Source organism: Gossypium arboreum, chromosome 5, assembly GCF_025698485.1.
Source record: "Gossypium arboreum isolate Shixiya-1 chromosome 5, ASM2569848v2, whole genome shotgun sequence".
In the NCBI taxonomy this organism is placed as follows: Eukaryota; Viridiplantae; Streptophyta; class Magnoliopsida; order Malvales; family Malvaceae; genus Gossypium; species Gossypium arboreum.
Genome location: NC_069074.1, coordinates 4,588,128 through 4,606,076, shown reverse-complemented (window position 1 = coordinate 4,606,076; position 17,949 = coordinate 4,588,128). Strand labels below are relative to the sequence as shown.

The following is a 17,949-nucleotide window of genomic DNA, read 5'->3' as shown; positions in this document are numbered from 1 at the left end:
CAGTGACAAAAAAAGTAGAAAACATCTGCAAAACCTGGAAAAACAACTAGAGTTTTTTTTATTAAAGATTTGAATTAGATTGGACCTAGGCTAAAAAACTTACTTGAGACCCAATCCATTTTCTAAACGAACTTTTTTTTACCTAAACTTTTTTTCTAGACCTATATTTTTTTCAAATCCTTTTATTTTTCGAGCGACTCGATCTATAGACAACTCTAAGTATAAAATGGAACTTAGCACAAGTTAATATTGTGAAATGGAATTAGATCATTTTTACCTCTCGCTGAAAAAATAAAGATTCAATTGACAAAACTAACCAAACATCAATGTGTAATGAATTTGGAGTGAAAGTTACCTTAAGAACATTCAATGTGTTAATGTGTTTTTTGTATCAGAATGAAATTAATGGTGGATTTGGATGGACGACGAAGTGCGGTGTTGTGCGTTTAACTTACTTTTTATCTCAGTTACAGTATCAAATCTCACTATCATCGTTATTTTTACATTAACCGCAAGTAAACACACCGTCTATCTAAACCACCCTAAGTTAGCAAGGAACTTGGAAGATAGCAAGATTTGTAAATGTAACAAAATAAGTTAATAGTGAAATCTCTCTCCAATAATTTAGTTGAAAATTCATAGTTATGAAGATAAAATGTACTAATTTAGCGAATTAGATAAAAAAATAAAAAAAAGATAACATAGAGATAATATCACGTGATGATATATTTGGTCCTAAGCTTGTTTCTTATTAGTTGTTGGTATAATGAGTTGTCTTATATTGTACCAAATAGAATTGGTAGTGCTCATGCTTATTGTTTACTGATTATTAGTTTAATAGATAGTCTCACATTGTATGAAGTAGAGTTGATAATACTTCGATAACTAGCATATTTATCTTTATTCATATTATGATCTACCATAATAAAATTTAAAATAACTTTTAATTAAAATTAACATATGAAAATAGTTAAAAGTTATTGAAAATTAAAAATAACTCCTAAAACCTAAAAAATTACATTTTAAAATTAACATTTAAATCCCGTTAATGACATTCTGACATTCAATTTTGTAATACTTGCACTGTAAAAAGAAAATACAGGTGATTGAAAATTTTGAGTAACTTAAAAATGTAAAAATGATAATTTATAGATTTTTTATTTTACATTAACTATGACCGGGGCAAGATGATACCACTCAGAAACCTTGGTCCATCAATTTGGTGCCCAAAGCCGAAGCCATGTTGATATATATATATAAGAGAGTACTGAAAAATTAGTAGCGGGAAAGTGAGTATCGAAAAGAAAGAATGGGAGGGAGAAATTAAAATGTTTTAAACTGTAATCATTTTCAGTTCTTTTTTTCCCCTCTCTTTCTCTCTGTTTTTTCTTTTTACTGTTGATTTAGAAAATCTTCTTCCGTTGGTAATTTCTTTGTCTAGGGTTTTGGTCTGTTCGTTAGTTTTTTCTTCTTTTAAGACTCAAATTCTTTGAAATTATGAGGAGAAATGTGAAGAAAGAAAAGCAAACAGATAAGGGCGATGCAGCTGCTGAACTGGTTCGAGCCAAGGTGGCGGGAGTTGCCCGAGATGAGTCGGCGGATGTTGAGTCGAATCAACCGAATCGAGAAGAGGATGTGGCAGATAGGAGGGTTCTTCGCTCCAAATACCTTGCCGTGATGACCAAAATAAACGGTTTTTCTTTTTTTTCTTCTTCTTCTTTTCCTAAAAGGATATTAATCTCCTTTCACAAGTTATTTTTTTTTGTTTTAATTTTCTTTCCAGATTTTAGCTAATTTTTTTTGCTTTTTCTAACTTGAATTTTTGGCGGTGCAGATGCAAGGGATGAAATATCGAACGTGGATTCTAATAAATTTAACATCATCATTAATGAAGTCGACAACTTACATCAACAAGGTTTCCCTATGCTTTTCCTTTAAGTTTTAGAGAATTTGTTTTCGTTTACTTGTTATGTCTCATTTTGTTGTTCTTGAATAGCTTTTTAATTTTTGAACATTTTCATAAATTATCACATTTCTTTTAACTTCTTAAAGGAAGTCCGTTAAGCGTTAATTCGTTGAATTTGTTTGAGATTTTCTAGATTTTAGTTTAATTAACTTAGTAGTCTTTGTTCGTTTTTTTTTATGTGGAAAAGTCGAAAGAATTTAATCTGCAAAACTGTTGCTGATAGACTCACATTGGTCATAAAGAAATATATATATTATTGTAATTAATTTTGGTGCTTCTCTTTTTCGTGCTTGTAGTGTCGAAGCCACGTGAACAAGTAGCCGATGCGGAGGCATTGTTAGACTTAGCCAATACATTGGCAACTTCTGTTAAGTCCATCTCTTGTGAAGGAATCAGCCTAGCAGACTTCGTCAATTGTTTAATTAGGGAGTTTGGGAAATCCACCAGGAGCCTTGAAACACAAGAAAATGAGCAGATATCGATTGATTGGAAAGAAATTGGGGTGGCTGTTTCGCCATTCTTTAGAACCTGCAAAGGAATTTGCACTATGTTAGTTCTTTTATAGATACTGTTTTGAGTTTTCTTTTTGGTCTTTAATGGGTTGGGTGTTAAGGATTGTTGGATTCTTGCTGAATTGTTTTGCTTTGTGCTGATCTTTAGGCTTGGACCTATGAGTAATGAGTTAAAGCAACGGAAGCCTATGGTTACTAGAAAGCGTGCTGTCAGACCAACTGATACTACTCGGCCTGATGAGGTGAAGTGTGTTCTCTGGTCTTTAGTTTTTAGGCATCATTTAGGGTTGTGAAATATAGTTGAAGAATCTCAATAAAATCATTGTGCTCGTTTCATTTTGTTTTTTGGTCTCTTAGTTTAAATTTCTTTTTTCAAGTTATGATAAAACTATTCAGTTCACTTTAAAGTTCTTGTTATTAAAAACTGAAGTATGTTCATGCCATGCCTAACCTAACCAACTTGACTTTTGTTAATCTATTTTTTTTTATGAAATAAAAATAGTATTTATTCTTTGTGTCACTAGGTGAATTATATTATCGAACTCTTAACTATTTTTAAGTCTAAAAACTGAATAATGAAACAGAACTGTATTCAATTTGTTGTGGCTTACAGAGAGTTTGGTTTGATTTGTTTTCTTCATTTAACTACAATAATTTGATTCAGTATAAACTTCTGTTAAAATCTTGCTGAATTTAACGGAATACACTAATTTTTAAGTGAACGCATGATCAGGAAGGTGTATAATTTGGAGCTGAGTTACTTGGTAATAGCCATATCTCATGGAGATGGTGTGTTTTTGAGTTATTCACACCCTATCTTTTGGGAATATTCAAACTTCCCTTTCTTGTTTGGTTTCTATTAATTGATGGTTAGAGATGTTGTGGAAGTAAATGAAACGTGTATCCTGATGTGCAGTGTTTAGCGTTGTGTGGTTGAATGTTTACTGTTTGGTACCATAAGCTTAGCAATCATAATTTGTATTGTGTCTATATACTCTTTTAACAACCATTGTTGACAAAGAGTTATGTCGTTTTCTACAGGTTGATGAAACTGGTGCTGAAGAGAAAACTGATACTGACAGGAATATGGCAGTGATGTTTGAAATTTTAAGGAGAAAGAGACAAGTGAAGCTTGAAAGTTTGATCTTGAATAGAAGTTCATTTGCACAGACTGTCGAGAATTTATTTGCCCTTTCGTTCTTAGTTAAAGATGGAAGAGCCAAAATAGTGGTGAATGGATCTGGTTCTCATATTGTCTGTAAGTATATATCAAGACAATTGATAGACAATTCACTTAGCATTATACCTTGATAATGCTATTGTCTCATTTACTGTTTTCTTTCAGCACCTAAAAATGCCCCTGCTGCCTCGTCCATAGCAAGTGGTGAGGCTGCTTACAGCCATTTTGTGTTCAGATTCGATTTTAAGGACTGGAAGGTATGGAATGTGCTATCATCATATATAATCCCAATATTGCAAGAACTATTGAGTATTATGTTCAGTGCTTTTGCTTTATCAGTGTAACGAACTATTTTAATTGGCTAGAATAAATTATTATTTTCTTGTATAGTGTTTATAGGTTAATTTCTTTCCTTTTAGTTCTGGTTTTGAATGAACTGGCTTTCAGTTATTGATGAATGTGGTACCTGTTGGTGAGGAGCTAATGCCACATAGGGAAGGTAATGGAGAAATAGTGTATGGGTATTGATATTCTTTATAATTAAATAGTGAAGTATTAAGTTGACTAAACTCTATACATCAGTTGCTTGTTTTTACAAAAAAAAATTGCCAGCACAGTTTTAGGCTAATTTGTTTTACCTTCTAATTTACATTTTTGAATGAATGGGATTTTAGGTAATGATGAATGCGGTTCCAGTTGGGGACCAGTTGATGCCTCACAGGGAAGATTCACACCCGACTTTGTCCCAGGCGGAACCAGCAGCTAACAGTTCAGGAGCATCAACCACAACACCAATCCGAAAATTATCTAGGAACCGAGGGTTGATTTTGCAAGAATCCATTGTAGACGACTCGCCTGAACCAGATGATGCCAACAAAGGCCCTGGTATTCGCAGATGCCGGCGTAAGCTCAATTGACCAACTGACTTTCCTCTCGAGAGCACATTGTATACAATTATTTGGAATGTTGTAATGTAAATAGCTGTAGCTTAATCTCAAATCGGTAACACTCATCTTTTTTGTAGTAGATTCCTCTGCTGTACGAGCCCGGAGCAACTCTCTGACCTATTTACTAACTAGGAGCATGTTCACTTTTGGATTCGTAGATACGTGAATGCATTTTCGCTAGATTATGCTGTTTTTGGAGTAGACTAATTAAGTAATTTGATTATTCTACTTCACCATGCATTTGAGTTGCTTGTTTATGTCTGTCTCTTATTACCATATCTTAATCTTGAGTATTATGTTGGCCTTGATATTTTGAGAATTTTGACCTTCTAATATTACATATTTGATGTATTGATGAATTTGTTTTTTAACATATACACGTATTAGTTATTTGTAAAATATTTTTGAAAAATTAACTTTGAACATCTTAAATAATTAATGAAAATATCTTTACCTACAGAATTATTTATTTATCAATAAAGCAATTTTTCTGTTTTTTTTCAAATAAAATTTGAGGATCTCAAATTCGATATTGAAATTAGAAAGATTATTTCAAATTTTCTTCAAATTCCGTCACCTTTTTTCTTCCATATGGCACACCATAAGATACAAGTCTCAAGAAACTATAATTTTAATAATAATATTGTTTGCTTTTATACTATTAATAATATTTATAAATTCTTACAAACAAAGGTTATACTTTTTGCAACTAAGAGTGTATTTTAGATGAAAATTTTAAATAATTATAAAAATATATTTTAACGTTTTTCAAATATTTTAAAATTTTTATATATTTTAAAATTTTATCGAAGTACACTCTTAATATTTGCTATGAATTCTCTTTTATATTTCTTTTCCCATTCCTCTTTTGTTTTTTTTTTTTGTTTTTTTTTTTAATCTTAAGAAGTTTGTTATTTTTCTGAAGAAAGAAAAAGGAAAAAAAATTGCGAAGTAATGATATCAGTCGTAGCACGTGAGCAGTCACGTGATCATCAACGCCACTAGTATTTTCTCCCTGTCCTTTCGGGATTATAAAAATCATAATTTTCAGACACATCATTCTTTCATTCATCACCATCAACCACTTTTAAACCTATTTCCACCCTTTTCCTTTCTCCTCCCTCCGCGCTTTCCCTTCTTCTCCGAACCCTAGCTTTCCATTTTCTCTCACTTTTGTTTCTTTCTCTTGGATTTCGTTGCTCGCCCAATGGAGTTTGGTGGTGGACGCAAGAGAGTGAGGCCCGAGGCTGCCTTGAACGGCAATGGCGGCTTCAAGAAATCCAAGCAAGGTGCGAATTTTCTGCTACTTATATGTATGTCAAATTGTTTATGTTTATGCTTATATGACTTGTTTGTGCTATATTTGTGATGAAATTGTGATTTCTAGGGTTTGGAGAACTTTCCTTTCACTTTTATTTTGCCTTCTCTTTTTTATTTATGATCTTTCTTCGCTTTCTTTCTCGAGGTACTGAGAAAGTGGGAAGCTTGGAATTTCCGTAGCTTAAGAGTGTTTGATTACTTGGGAAGTAACTAATGGAGATTTGAATGTTAGATTTAGTTTTGGTAAATGGATATAAAAAAATTTCTGGGTATGCATGATGATAAATATCAATTGATTGATTTATGCTCTAGTTTAATTCTACTATCGGAACTTAGTGAAAGGAGAAAATAAACTTTATAAAAAAAAGAAGACATTTTGAGTTCAGATTTAGCTTATTTTTATCCCATTCAATCACAAACACAGTTGTGGAGTTCTGAAACTCTACGAGCAGCTTTATGCATGCTGCGTGGAGTTATAGAAAGCAATGTAAAAAGTATTGAATTAGCAAATTACCTGGCACTGGGTAGACGTATGAACTCTTTTTTTTTTTTGGGGGGGGGGGTTACTGCAAATTTCCTTTTCTTTAAACATAAAATTTAAATACTCCAAAATGGGTTGTTGATTGTCAGATTCATTTAATAGCATGTGCTGTTTACTTATTCATGGTTGTAGCAACCAGTTAAACTTGCTTGTAGACATTTTGAATCCTTTGCCAATGTGTAAGTTATCATCCACTCCCCGTGTGTGTTATCTCCTGTAGTTTGGGTTTCCTGAGCTTAAGCAGTAGTGAATTTGCATATGATTGCTCTTGTATTTTGGTGATGATAATTAGCATCTTGTGTCGTTGCATAGCTTGGCTTGTATTGGTTGTGGTGATGAATTTTTTTCTGTCCCTTGTTCCTTTATCCCTCTATTATTTGGGTAAAAGATTGAATGTTAAGTTCATTGATCCTTGTCATTATGGTTAAGATTTTCTTACTTGATCATCAATGATGTCTTACTTTGTTAGTGAATGTAGTATTATATTTATACATGATTTGGCGCATGTTATAGTCTTGATTTTTCATACATAACATTGTATTTGAAAATTTAGAAGATTTCTCTTTCATGGTTATTCTTGTTGAAGTTTTTGGAATTAATGTCTGAAGCGAATAGATATTTGCCTTAAATCTGATTTCTCCATCATGGAAAAAGAAAAAGAACAGAAAGCTGTTTTCTTTAAATCATCTGAAACTCAGTTCTTGGGAAAATAGGAAGCTCAACTTACTTTCAAAGTCACAAAGTTGAGTTTTTTTTTCTGGGAACCAAAAATATAAAACAATGTGTTAAAATATCTTTTTATCCCTTTATTTCCTCATTTTCTTGAAGGAAACAAAGTATTTACTCAGTGGACAGAACATTTTTAAAAGTATGTAGTGGGAGTAGTTGCTAAGTTGTTAGCTAACTATCCAATAATTTCAATTTATTAGTAAGGTTAATGACTCTAAAAATTATCTAGACCAACTATTCATATTTAATAAAGCGCATTTTTTCTTTTATAGTAGGATAAGAAATGTCAACAGGGTATTAAATACTTTGTAAACTTTAAAAATTAATTATCTCTGAAATTGTAACTGAGATAAATTAATTAATGTTCTGCAACAGAAATGGAGTCCTTTCCAACTGGTATAGGAAGCAAATCAAAGCCATGCACAAAGTTTTTCAGGTTCAAATCTTAACTTATACAAAATAATTAGCCTAATGCACTTCCATCTTTTTCTAATTTTTATAAGTTACAAGTAAACTTTTCCTTTGACAACAACCTTCTGAAGTAAAATTTATGTGATTATGACTAATTAATTGGTCAGTTAAGTGATGATCATACAGGTAACGCTCTTGGCTCTAATCATGATAAGAAAGACTATGGGACAAAAATGGTTTGTTTCTTGGTGAATTCTTGGACTAACTACATACTGGCCTATATGTAAACAGAAAGAAACCATGCAGGATTCAAAACTTTTCTATTATAGTGTACTTCTATAATCTTTTCAATTAAACATAGGTGTTACGTGTGGAATATTTAGTAAGTACCAGAAAATTTGGTACATGGTAGTCTATTTTCTAGATAATGGAAATAGAATGGCTTAAGCCTAAATTTACTCTGGAATATAATGTTGCTTCTTGTATTTGAGGGCTCCTTGTTCTGATGCAAAATTATGGGCTATTAAGTTCTAAACAGCATATGTAACATAATAAGGTATTTCATGGATTTGATAATGGGCTTTTTCCAACTAAATATTTGGAGGCTGTCCTCCAATTCTTTGCTTGAGTAAGCTTTACTTAATTCCTTTCTTTTACTTAATTGGTTTATAAATTTTGAGGATTTTCTTATTGAAGAGGGAAGGAAAAAGTAGGAAACGCTTGTTATTATATATATACATATATTGTTGTGTAATTTGAGATTTTTTTTTTCTTATTTGATTAATAATTCATGCCCATATAGAATTTTGTTTTATGTTATGAGTATTGTTTTCCCATCTTGATTAAATTTTCTTTGTCAAAAAATAAGGCCAACATTCTTGGAAAAACTTTTTTGGATGTACTCATAGAGTAGCATGTTTATCTAGGGCCTTTATTCATTTGTTGCATTCTTGTATATGTCAACTTATTTTAGTCAAGTTTGCTCTGGAAGGTTAAAGATTTAAGTTTCTTGAGTCTCATATATCCTCTGTAAAAGCCACACAGACTTCTTTCCTTTACTTTTCAAAATACATCATAATCATTTACATATTGTAGGACTCATACAAGACTTTTAAAAGTCATACATCTGAACAGTAATTAATGCTTTTATGGGAAACTATTGAAACAAGCTGGGTTTCTTTTTTGTAAGTAAGATTTGATACTAAGTGAATTTATGTACTTGGTTTTGTGTGCATTTATTTTACCTGTGAATCAATTTATATCTTTTTCTTGGGGGGAAAGATAATGCATATTTGCATTTTTCTAGGCACTGGAGCTTGTTTTGTTTGAAAATTTTGCTTATAGACAATTGAAGTTTGTAAGCAGTTCAGTTAATGAAATGTAATTGAATTTGATAAAACTCTTCTTCATTAATTTGAGGATGATAGTGCGATGGTATTTTTATGACTACTGTTATTACATTGAGGGCATCAATCTCTCTCTTTCTCTCTCCTAGAAATAATGGTAGTTATGAACATTTTTCTTGTCTGTGTCAAACAGTTTGGTAACTATTTATCCAGTGATAAACGCATTTTTAATTTTATAAACATGAAAATGCTTGAGAAATGACAGCTAGAGTAGGATGCAGAGTAGCTGTTTTTTTCTGGGTGTATGGAATTGGCAGTGCTTCAGTACACTAATATCGATCCGAACTTTACAGCAAATTAGAAAAAAGTGCATTAACTGAGATAGCTGATATATTTTTTATTTTTAAAGAGGAAAGTTATTAATTTGATCTTTACTGTGCTTGGAGGGGTCCTTGGTATATATTTTGCATGGGTGCTAATTGATGGTAAGATTAGAAAGATATATGATGAGTGGCTTGATTGATATGAGCTCTGTTTTTATTCTGGTTAAGCTCTCAAAGCATGGATTAAGATCAAAATATTTTGGATTGATATCACTGGATGCTGGGTGGATTTATGACATTTCTAATTGTTTATCCCCTGCTTCTTGATGATCGAATTATCCCTGATAAGCTGTCTCAGATAAGTTATCAAGTTCAAATCCCAAACAATCCAAGAATTCATAGCAATTTGCCGTTGGCACAATTAATTGTAACATGGATTGTTGCCACATTATTGTAAAAGAAGATATGATGTGTCCTGATCAAGTGAGTTGTGCATTAGGTTTAATGAACATATTAGTAGTGTAATCGTATAAGACTAGTGCTGCTGGTGAGATGTTGAGTAGGAGAAGAAAGCATTGATTTTAGGATGGATTCAAATGTTGAGTAGGAGAAGAAAGCATTGATTTTAGGATGGATTCAATCTGTCAAGACTATTTTTATCATAGGGATAAGCTTATTACTGGCTTTTCTTATTAGATGCACGGGAGATTATGAATTTTCCTTTAGACTGATATGGAAAACTTTTCTTCTAATCTCTTCAGTTTTAGGACTATATTAAGGGAGAGGAATTGATTGCTTGATTGAAGTGTCAATTAATATGATATGCTTTTTCTATATATACATTCAAGAAAGTGGCTTTGTGGAGAAAGGATTGCTGATTTGCTTGGTTCTGGGCAATAGTTAAGGGTTGTGTCATGTTCTTAGTGCTTGTTACTCAATGATGTAGTAATACATAAGATTCTTTTATGCGTGATTCCTGATGTTACATGCAGTAAGACCAATTTCATTGTATTGTATGAGCTATAGTCTCTGCACACAGAGCTTGAATAAATTCATAATTGCGTCTCATAGACTGTACTAGTACTTATATTACAGTATTAACAAAACGGTATTGCTTTGATATTAGCTTTGATATTCTTGAGTTTGTTGATTTCACAGCACTTCTGGGTGCCAATTTGGTGAGAGCTGCCACTTCTTGCATTATGTTCCGGGTGGCATCAAAGCAGTGTCTCAGATGCTCGGTAACAACCCAGCTCTTCCTGCCGCTGCCAGAAATTCAGTAGTCCCACCATCCTTTCCTGATGGCTCATCTCCTCCAGCTGTAAAGACCCGCCTGTGCAGCAAATTCAGCACCCCTGAAGGTTGCAAGTTTGGTGATAAATGCCATTTTGCTCATGGCGAATGGGAGCTTGGAAAGCGGACTGGTCCTCCTTACGAAGACCCTCGTTCCATGGGACCAATGCCTGGGAGGATGGCTGGCAGATTGGAGCCTCCCTCACCAGGTTTTGGTGCTGCAGCCAGCTTCGGAGCATCTGCCACTGCCAAGATCAGCATTGATGCATCTCTTGCAGGAGCTATTATCGGGAAAAATGGTGTGAACTCGAAGCATATTTGTAGGGTTACAGGAGCCAAACTTTCTATAAGGGAGAATGAATCGGATCCTAGTTCAAGGAACATTGAGCTGGAGGGAACATTTGATCAGATCAAGCAAGCCAGTGCAATGGTTCACGAGCTGATTATAAATGTTGGTTCGGCCTCTGGAAGTAGCATGAAGAACACCGCTAAGAGTGGATCCGGTTCAGGGAACAACTTTAAGACTAAGCTGTGCGAGAACTTTTCTAAAGGATCCTGCACTTTTGGTGAAAGGTGCCACTTTGCGCATGGGACAGAAGAATTGCGCAAGCCAGGAATGTAAATTCCTCAATAATGTTGTTTTGTGTTAGGTAATCACTCTTGCTTTAGCCGTTGGATTATATTATAATTTTGGTGTAGCTGATAATGTCTTTTTGCCGGATGCAAAGGTAGCTTGGAGTGCAACAATTTTTTCTTCTAGGATTTTTTTTTTCTTTCCTCTTTATATTTTATGGATAATGATTTTCTCTGTATGAATGAATGTATGCATGTATGGATGGGCTCTAGAGGTGCCTAATATGATTTTCTAACCTTACATCTCATTGTTTGAAACCAAACTTTCTCTCTGGCTTTCTCCTTTCTGTGATAAATTTCAAAATTGCCCTTTGTGTCCTATGTTTTGATTTTATGCAATTATATAATTCTAGTTTTAGTTGAAATATTGATTCAATTGTATTAATGCAAAATTTGTATAATGACAAATTGTCACTTTGGCCAATTTTTTTTTTTTGAGTCTGAAAAATTGAGTGAAGTTAGTATGTTTTTTTTTTTTCTTTTTTGTGTTTGTGTGTGTGTGTGTGTGTGTGTGTGTGTGTGAAACTGGAAAGTGTGTACTTATTAAATTATGATTTCCTTACATTTTTATTCAATTGTTTAGTTTGGTTAAAAATTGTTCTCTTAGTTTAGTGTTGTGACACGTTGTCTTTTATTTAAATAAATACATATTAAATTTAATATGAAATAAAACTTAAATTAAAATATCATTTAGTTCTTAAAGTAAAATAAATAAATAAATAAATAAAACCGCCTTGGATTTCATACTGCGCCACTAACCGTTAGCCTGGATCATAGATCATAGTGGATGAGGACACTAACAGTTAGCCTGGATCACAGGTCATGGTGGATAGTCCTCCTTGGTTAAGAGTGTACGAAGTCATGAAATAAGTATCCTAATGTTCGTAAATACAATTGATCTAAAGAGTAGTATTTTGTCAAAATTTAAGACGGTGGGTCATATAAAATAGCTCATGAGCCATATATATCATATTCATTAATAAAATGCCCTTACGCCAAGCAACGAAAATGCAGGAAACAATTTATCTAAAAATATATTTGTTTCTAGCAAGGACTGAATCAAAGGAAAGGACAATCCTCCAAATACATGGCCTTAACCTCTTTAAGGTATGTTTGGAACCGACACATCATTCCTATTTGTTCCAAAAATAATGGATTACTATATATTAATTATTTTAATTATTGGTCATTACAATTTAATATTTACTGTTAAAATTAAGTTATTAAAATTTTACTATATATTTGTTCAAAAAAACAAAAGAGATATATTAAATCACATTTTTATTTATTAAACTTTATCAATATAAAAATCTTTTTTCATGTTCTGAGAGATTTTTTATTCTTTTTAGAGACGTAAGTGTGGTTCTCTTGAAATCGACGAAATCTTTCAACAAGTCTTATATTATCTCCAATGAGAGCTTTGCCAATCCATTTTACCAAAAGCTTAAATGCTTAAATAGGTAATGAGAGCGAGTCTCATTATATGCCTGAGAAGGTGAATCATACGTAGCCCATGCCCTATAGCATTTAAGATATTTGGAGGGAAGAACGCTACCACCTTTTCAAGCACTTAGAATGTAACACCCCTAACCCATATCCATCGCCGGAACAGGATTACGGAGCATTACCAGAATATACATATCAAATACAAACATTTCATATTATTTAACATTCATGTTAGAAATTAATCATAAAGTCCCTTTTATGATCCCTCGAGGCCCAAAACATACATTAGAAACAAGACGAGACTAAACCAGGTACTCAGAGATTTTTCGCGAAATCTCAAAATTTTTCCAAGATGCAGAGTGTAACGGCGTAATTTTCAGTGGTGTCGAAAATAGTGATTTGAGATTAATAAATTAGACAAGTAGGATTGAACAAGATAGTAATTTAATATTTATGAGTCAACTAAGAATTTAGAAGAATTTGTAATTGGTGAATCGAGTGAATTAAAAGAATTTAATAGGCTAAACGGGTCAAAAATGAGGTATCGAGACCTTGAATTTGAAAACCGAGTCATAAATATTTTTATAAATATTTATGGAGTATCACTAAGTTAGTATTAAAGTTTGGTTGAGAAATTTTAACGTTTGGATAGTCAATTAAATAAAAAGGACTAAATTGTAACAAATGCAAAATTTGCTAGAAGGATTAAATAGCTCAAGTGTTAAAATAAAGAGGATTTAAAGGTAATTAAGCCTAAAAGTGAATAGGTTGGACGGAAAGGGAAAGAAAATCAGCAGAAAAATAAGAGAAATAAGGGCAAAATTGGAAATTTCACAATTTTAACATATAAAATAAGGATAAATTTGAATAATCTAGAGATCTCTTCATATTTTCTCAGCCAAAACGCCATAGGAGGTCTGGAGGAAGATTTTTTTTTCATATTTTTACATAATTTGAGTTTAATTCTTGCTTTTTCTTGATAATTTTTATGTTTTTATGACTTTTACAATTAGGTCCACTTATAGAATTCATTAGTTTTTGATTTTGTGGGTGAAATTGGAAGTTACCCTGGCTGAGTAAGGGAATTTTATGATGAATTATTATGAAATTTAAGTTCTAATTTCATATTAAAGTGGTTTTATTAAGTGATTTTGATAGAAAATAGTATTTAGGACCTAATTGGGAAAAAGTTGTGAATTAGAGGTTGGTGTTGAAATTCAGAATATAAAAGGTTTTGAAATAGTTTATAATGATAAAATGAAGTGTTAATTGAGAAAAATTAGTTCAATTGATGGGTGAATTGAGCAGGGACTAAATTGTAAAAACTATAAATTTTGGGGTACAAATGCAATTTCAAAAATTGAAGAGCATAAATTATGAAGTGAAATATAAATGAAATAAATGCTAATGAGTGAAAATATTTTACATTATAGATCAAGAATCCAAAGAAAAACGAAGAAGTGGAATAATCCCTAAATTTCAATATATTCTACAAATCAGCCGGGTAAGTTCATATGGTTGAATTTACATGTTTATTTTTGAATAATTGAATGATATAATATGTTATTAAATATGAATTTGCTGTGGGATTGTGAAAATTTTGATAAAATGAAAGAATAAAGGTGGAAATTTAAATTAGGAAAAACACAGGATTAAGTACATTTGCATTGTGACATGTGATGAATTGACGGATAAGACCATGTTTGATCCATGGCAAAGTGTGAAACATAGGTATGGTATTAACCATACTGAGTTGTGAAACGTAAGTATGATATTATCCATACTGAGTTAAGAAACGTAGATATGACATTTTTCATACGGAGTTGTGAAATGTAGGTATGATATTTCAATGAGGAAAACCATACTGAGTTGTGAATCGTGGCACTGAGCAACAACGTACTCAATTTCGTAAGAAGTTTCCTAATTTGATAATAAGTAATATATGAGGTGTGAAATAAAATGAAAAAGAATCGTGTAGTTGCTAATGTTGAGCTCAACTATGTGAAGTATTATAACAATGGCTGTGAATGGCAGGGAACTTTAGTAAATATTTTGTTATTGTTTGGAAATATTATGGGTAAGCATTACTTTTAAACCTATGAACTTACTAAGCTTCAACAGGCTTATTTGTGTGTGTTTGATATTTTTATGTAGATTGAATTAAAGGGAAGTTGGTAGATCGGATCATCACAACAAAGCTCACTATCCAGATCAATTTCATTAGCTTTTGTTTTATGTTTAAAGATTTATATGGCATATATAGGGTTTATATGAAATGAAGTAAAGATGTTATAAACTAGTTAACAATATTTTGTACTAAAATAGTTTTTGGTTAGTAGCAGTAGTTCGACTTTGAAAATTCACCATAAATTATGGAAATAGAGTTAGAGGTTGAATAAGATATGAAATTAAGTGCTATTGAATCTAGTTTCATATAGAAGAAATGGTGGAAGCAAAAGACTTTCATATTAGGAGATATTTGAATTTTTGTGAGACAAGGTTAGAGTGATTTCGAGCTCCCCTATTCTAACTTTGGAAAATCATTAAAAATTGTACAAAAATATTTATGGGTTATAATTTATATAAAAAATCCTTAATGAGTATAGTTTCAAAAGAAAAAAATGGGAACATCACCCAAATTCCATACTATGAGATAATTAATTTTTAGTAAAGAAAGGTCGAAGTTGTCAAACAGCAGAACATGGGTAACTTTCAAGAATAAACTGTACTTTTTGGCCAATCCATAAATTCTAAAAATTTTATGGTAGAAATTTATATGAGTTTAGTTTCAAATGCTTTTACAGATCTTAAGTTATAATTATGTAGCTTAAGATATAAATAATTTAGTGTATATGACTCAAGTGGAAAGCTTTGATGTGACTATAAGTAAATAATGAAATTTATGTGTAATTATTCTGTAAATTTTAGTAACATCTTGTAACCCTGTTTTGACGACGGATGTGGGTTAAGGGTGTTACATTTATTGGTATCAGATTTTTTGTTTAGTCGATTCTCAGGACGAATGTGATATGTAAAGTGTCTGGAAATACATGCCATATAAATCTGTGATAATGTGATGTGAATGATCCGATCTAACTAGTAATTTTTTATATAGATTGTAAAGATGTCTGATAGACCCGAGGGTGCTGGTTAAGAAGAGGAAGTTAATAGTAGAATACAGACTTCTAAGCAAGGAACAAGTAGTAATGTTTCGATTTCTTTGATGAGAGAGAAGGAACTTAAAAATATGATTTACGAGTTAATGAATCAGTGGTATAAAAGAAGAAATCAAGTGCAACCACCTCCTCCTCCCCCTACTGTACCACTAGTTACAACTCCGGTTGCTCCCCCTTTAATAGATAATCTAGCAAAAGAACACCGATTGAGAACTCAGAAATTTTGGAGTTAAAGAATTTCGAGGGAGATCAGACGATGATCTAGTTAAAGCAGAGTATTGGTTAAAGAGTTTGGAGAGAGTTTTTAAACAGATTATGTGTTCTCCGAAGGATTATCTAAGGTGTGCGGTTTCACTATTGAAAGAAGAAGCGTATAATTGGTGGGAAACCATTGAGGCAGTGGTACCTGCAGATAAACTTACCTGGGAATTCTTCCAAAATGAGTTTAAAACGAATTATGTGGGAAAGAGATATTTAGATAAGAAGAAGAGGGAATTTCTTGATCTTCGACAAGGGAATAAAACAGTGGCTGAATATGAAAGAGAATCTGTGTATCTCAGTAGATATATTCAGGAAGTTGTACCGATAGAGGAAGAAATGTGCATTAGATTCGAAGAAGGGCATTATGATGAAATCAAAATAATAATTGGAGGCATAGAGATTCGAGAATTTTTGGTTCTGTCTGATCGAGCTCAAAAGATAGAAGAAGTGTATAACAAAAAGATGCAAAGAGAAAAAAGAGGTAACGAAGTTTCTCTAGACCAATTTTGACTTTTCTAGCTAAAAAGTTCAGAGATGATTCTAGTCGACCTGTTACAATTCCAGAACAATCGAATAAAAGTAAAACAACTCAACAAGATATCGGAGTAACTAATAAACTAGCAGCTAGTGCTAGTAGTGTGCAAAATATTCCAAGACCTAGATGCAAAAATTGTGGTAGATTTCAAATTGGTGAATGTTGGGGAAGAATTGGAGCTTGTTATAGATGTGGTGAAACTGATCATTTTATTCGGGACTATCCTCAATTGTTAAAAGAAGATAAAGAACAAGGTGAGAAGCAAGCTAATACTCCTAAAAAAAGTAAATGTTTGAGTCAAAGAAGTACTGCTGGGACTGCTCATTCGGGAATGAGAGATACTGTAGTCCGATCAGTAACAAGGGCACCTGCACGTACATATGCTATCTGGGCAAGGGAAGAAACTTCTGCTTCAGATGTGATAGCTAGTATTTTTTATCTTTTTAATGATTCTGTGTATGTTTTAATTGATCCTGGATCTACGCATTCATATATTTGCACTGCATTAGTGTCAGAAAAGAAAATAACTGTTGAGTCGACTGACCTTGATGTGCAAGTCACTAATTCGCTAGGGCAAAGTGAGTTAGTTAATTTAATATGTCAGAATTATCCACTGAAAATAAAAGGCTGTGAATTCTCTGCTAATTTAATGTTGTAACCTTTCTGAGAGTTTGATGTTATTCTTGGAATGGATTGGTTAACTAAACACGATGCCATAGTGAATTGTAGAGAAAAATGGATTGATTTAAAATGTCAGACAGGGGAAATAGTTTCAGCTGAGTTTGGAGATAAAAAGAATGATGTCAGAATTATTTCAGTCTTTACGGCTCGGAAATTGATTCAGAAGGGTAATGAATCATTTTTAGCTTATATTCTTGATACTTAGGGTTCTAAATTGAAGATGGAACAATTTCTAGTTGTTAATGAGTTACTGATGTGTTTCTTGAGGAATTATATGGTTTACCCCTAAATCGTGAGGTTGAATTCGTAATTGATGTGATTCCAGGTACAACTCTGATATCAATAACATCGTATAGAATGACACCAGCTGAGTTAAAAGAGTTGAAGACACAATTGCAAGAGCTATTGGATAAAGGGTTCATTAGATCGAGTACATCACCTTGGGGCGTACCTATCTTATTTGTGAAAAAGAAAGATGGCTCGTTGCGATTGTGTATTGGTTATAGACAGTTGGACAAGGTAACAATTAAAAATAAATATCCATTACCTCGTATCGATGATTTGTTTGATCAACTGAAAAGTTTTGCAGTGTTCTCAAAGATAGGCCTTAGATTTGGGTATTATCAATTGAAGGTTAAAGAGTGTGATG

General features: G+C 32.4%; 2 protein-coding genes across 3 annotated transcripts; both read left to right on the top strand.

The window, feature by feature from the left end:
- The first annotated feature begins 1,178 nt into the window (after nucleotides 1-1,178).
- On the top strand, nucleotides 1,179-4,838 carry LOC108471026 (non-structural maintenance of chromosomes element 4 homolog A). Of its 2 annotated transcripts, none has more exons than XM_017772588.2 (8): nucleotides 1,179-1,693; nucleotides 1,835-1,915; nucleotides 2,263-2,515; nucleotides 2,627-2,720; nucleotides 3,520-3,736; nucleotides 3,824-3,915; nucleotides 4,333-4,561; nucleotides 4,683-4,838. In XM_017772588.2, the coding sequence occupies exons 1-8, from the start codon at nucleotides 1,498-1,500 to the stop codon at nucleotides 4,769-4,771; spliced, it is 1,251 nt and encodes a 416-aa protein (XP_017628077.1). In that variant the 5' UTR covers nucleotides 1,179-1,497; the 3' UTR covers nucleotides 4,772-4,838. The 2 variants fall into 2 exon arrangements, with proteins under 2 accessions (XP_017628077.1, XP_017628078.1); XM_017772589.2 differs by adding an exon at nucleotides 4,106-4,157 and having other exon boundaries at nucleotides 1,180-1,693; nucleotides 4,333-4,764.
- An 802-nt stretch (nucleotides 4,839-5,640) lies between these two features.
- On the top strand, nucleotides 5,641-11,464 carry LOC108473963 (zinc finger CCCH domain-containing protein 14-like). The gene is made up of 3 exons (XM_017775801.2): nucleotides 5,641-5,894; nucleotides 7,571-7,631; nucleotides 10,434-11,464. Exons 1-3 carry the CDS (start codon nucleotides 5,813-5,815, stop codon nucleotides 11,188-11,190), a joined length of 900 nt encoding a protein of 299 aa, XP_017631290.1. The 5' UTR covers nucleotides 5,641-5,812; the 3' UTR covers nucleotides 11,191-11,464.
- Nucleotides 11,465-17,949: the final 6,485 nt, after the last annotated feature.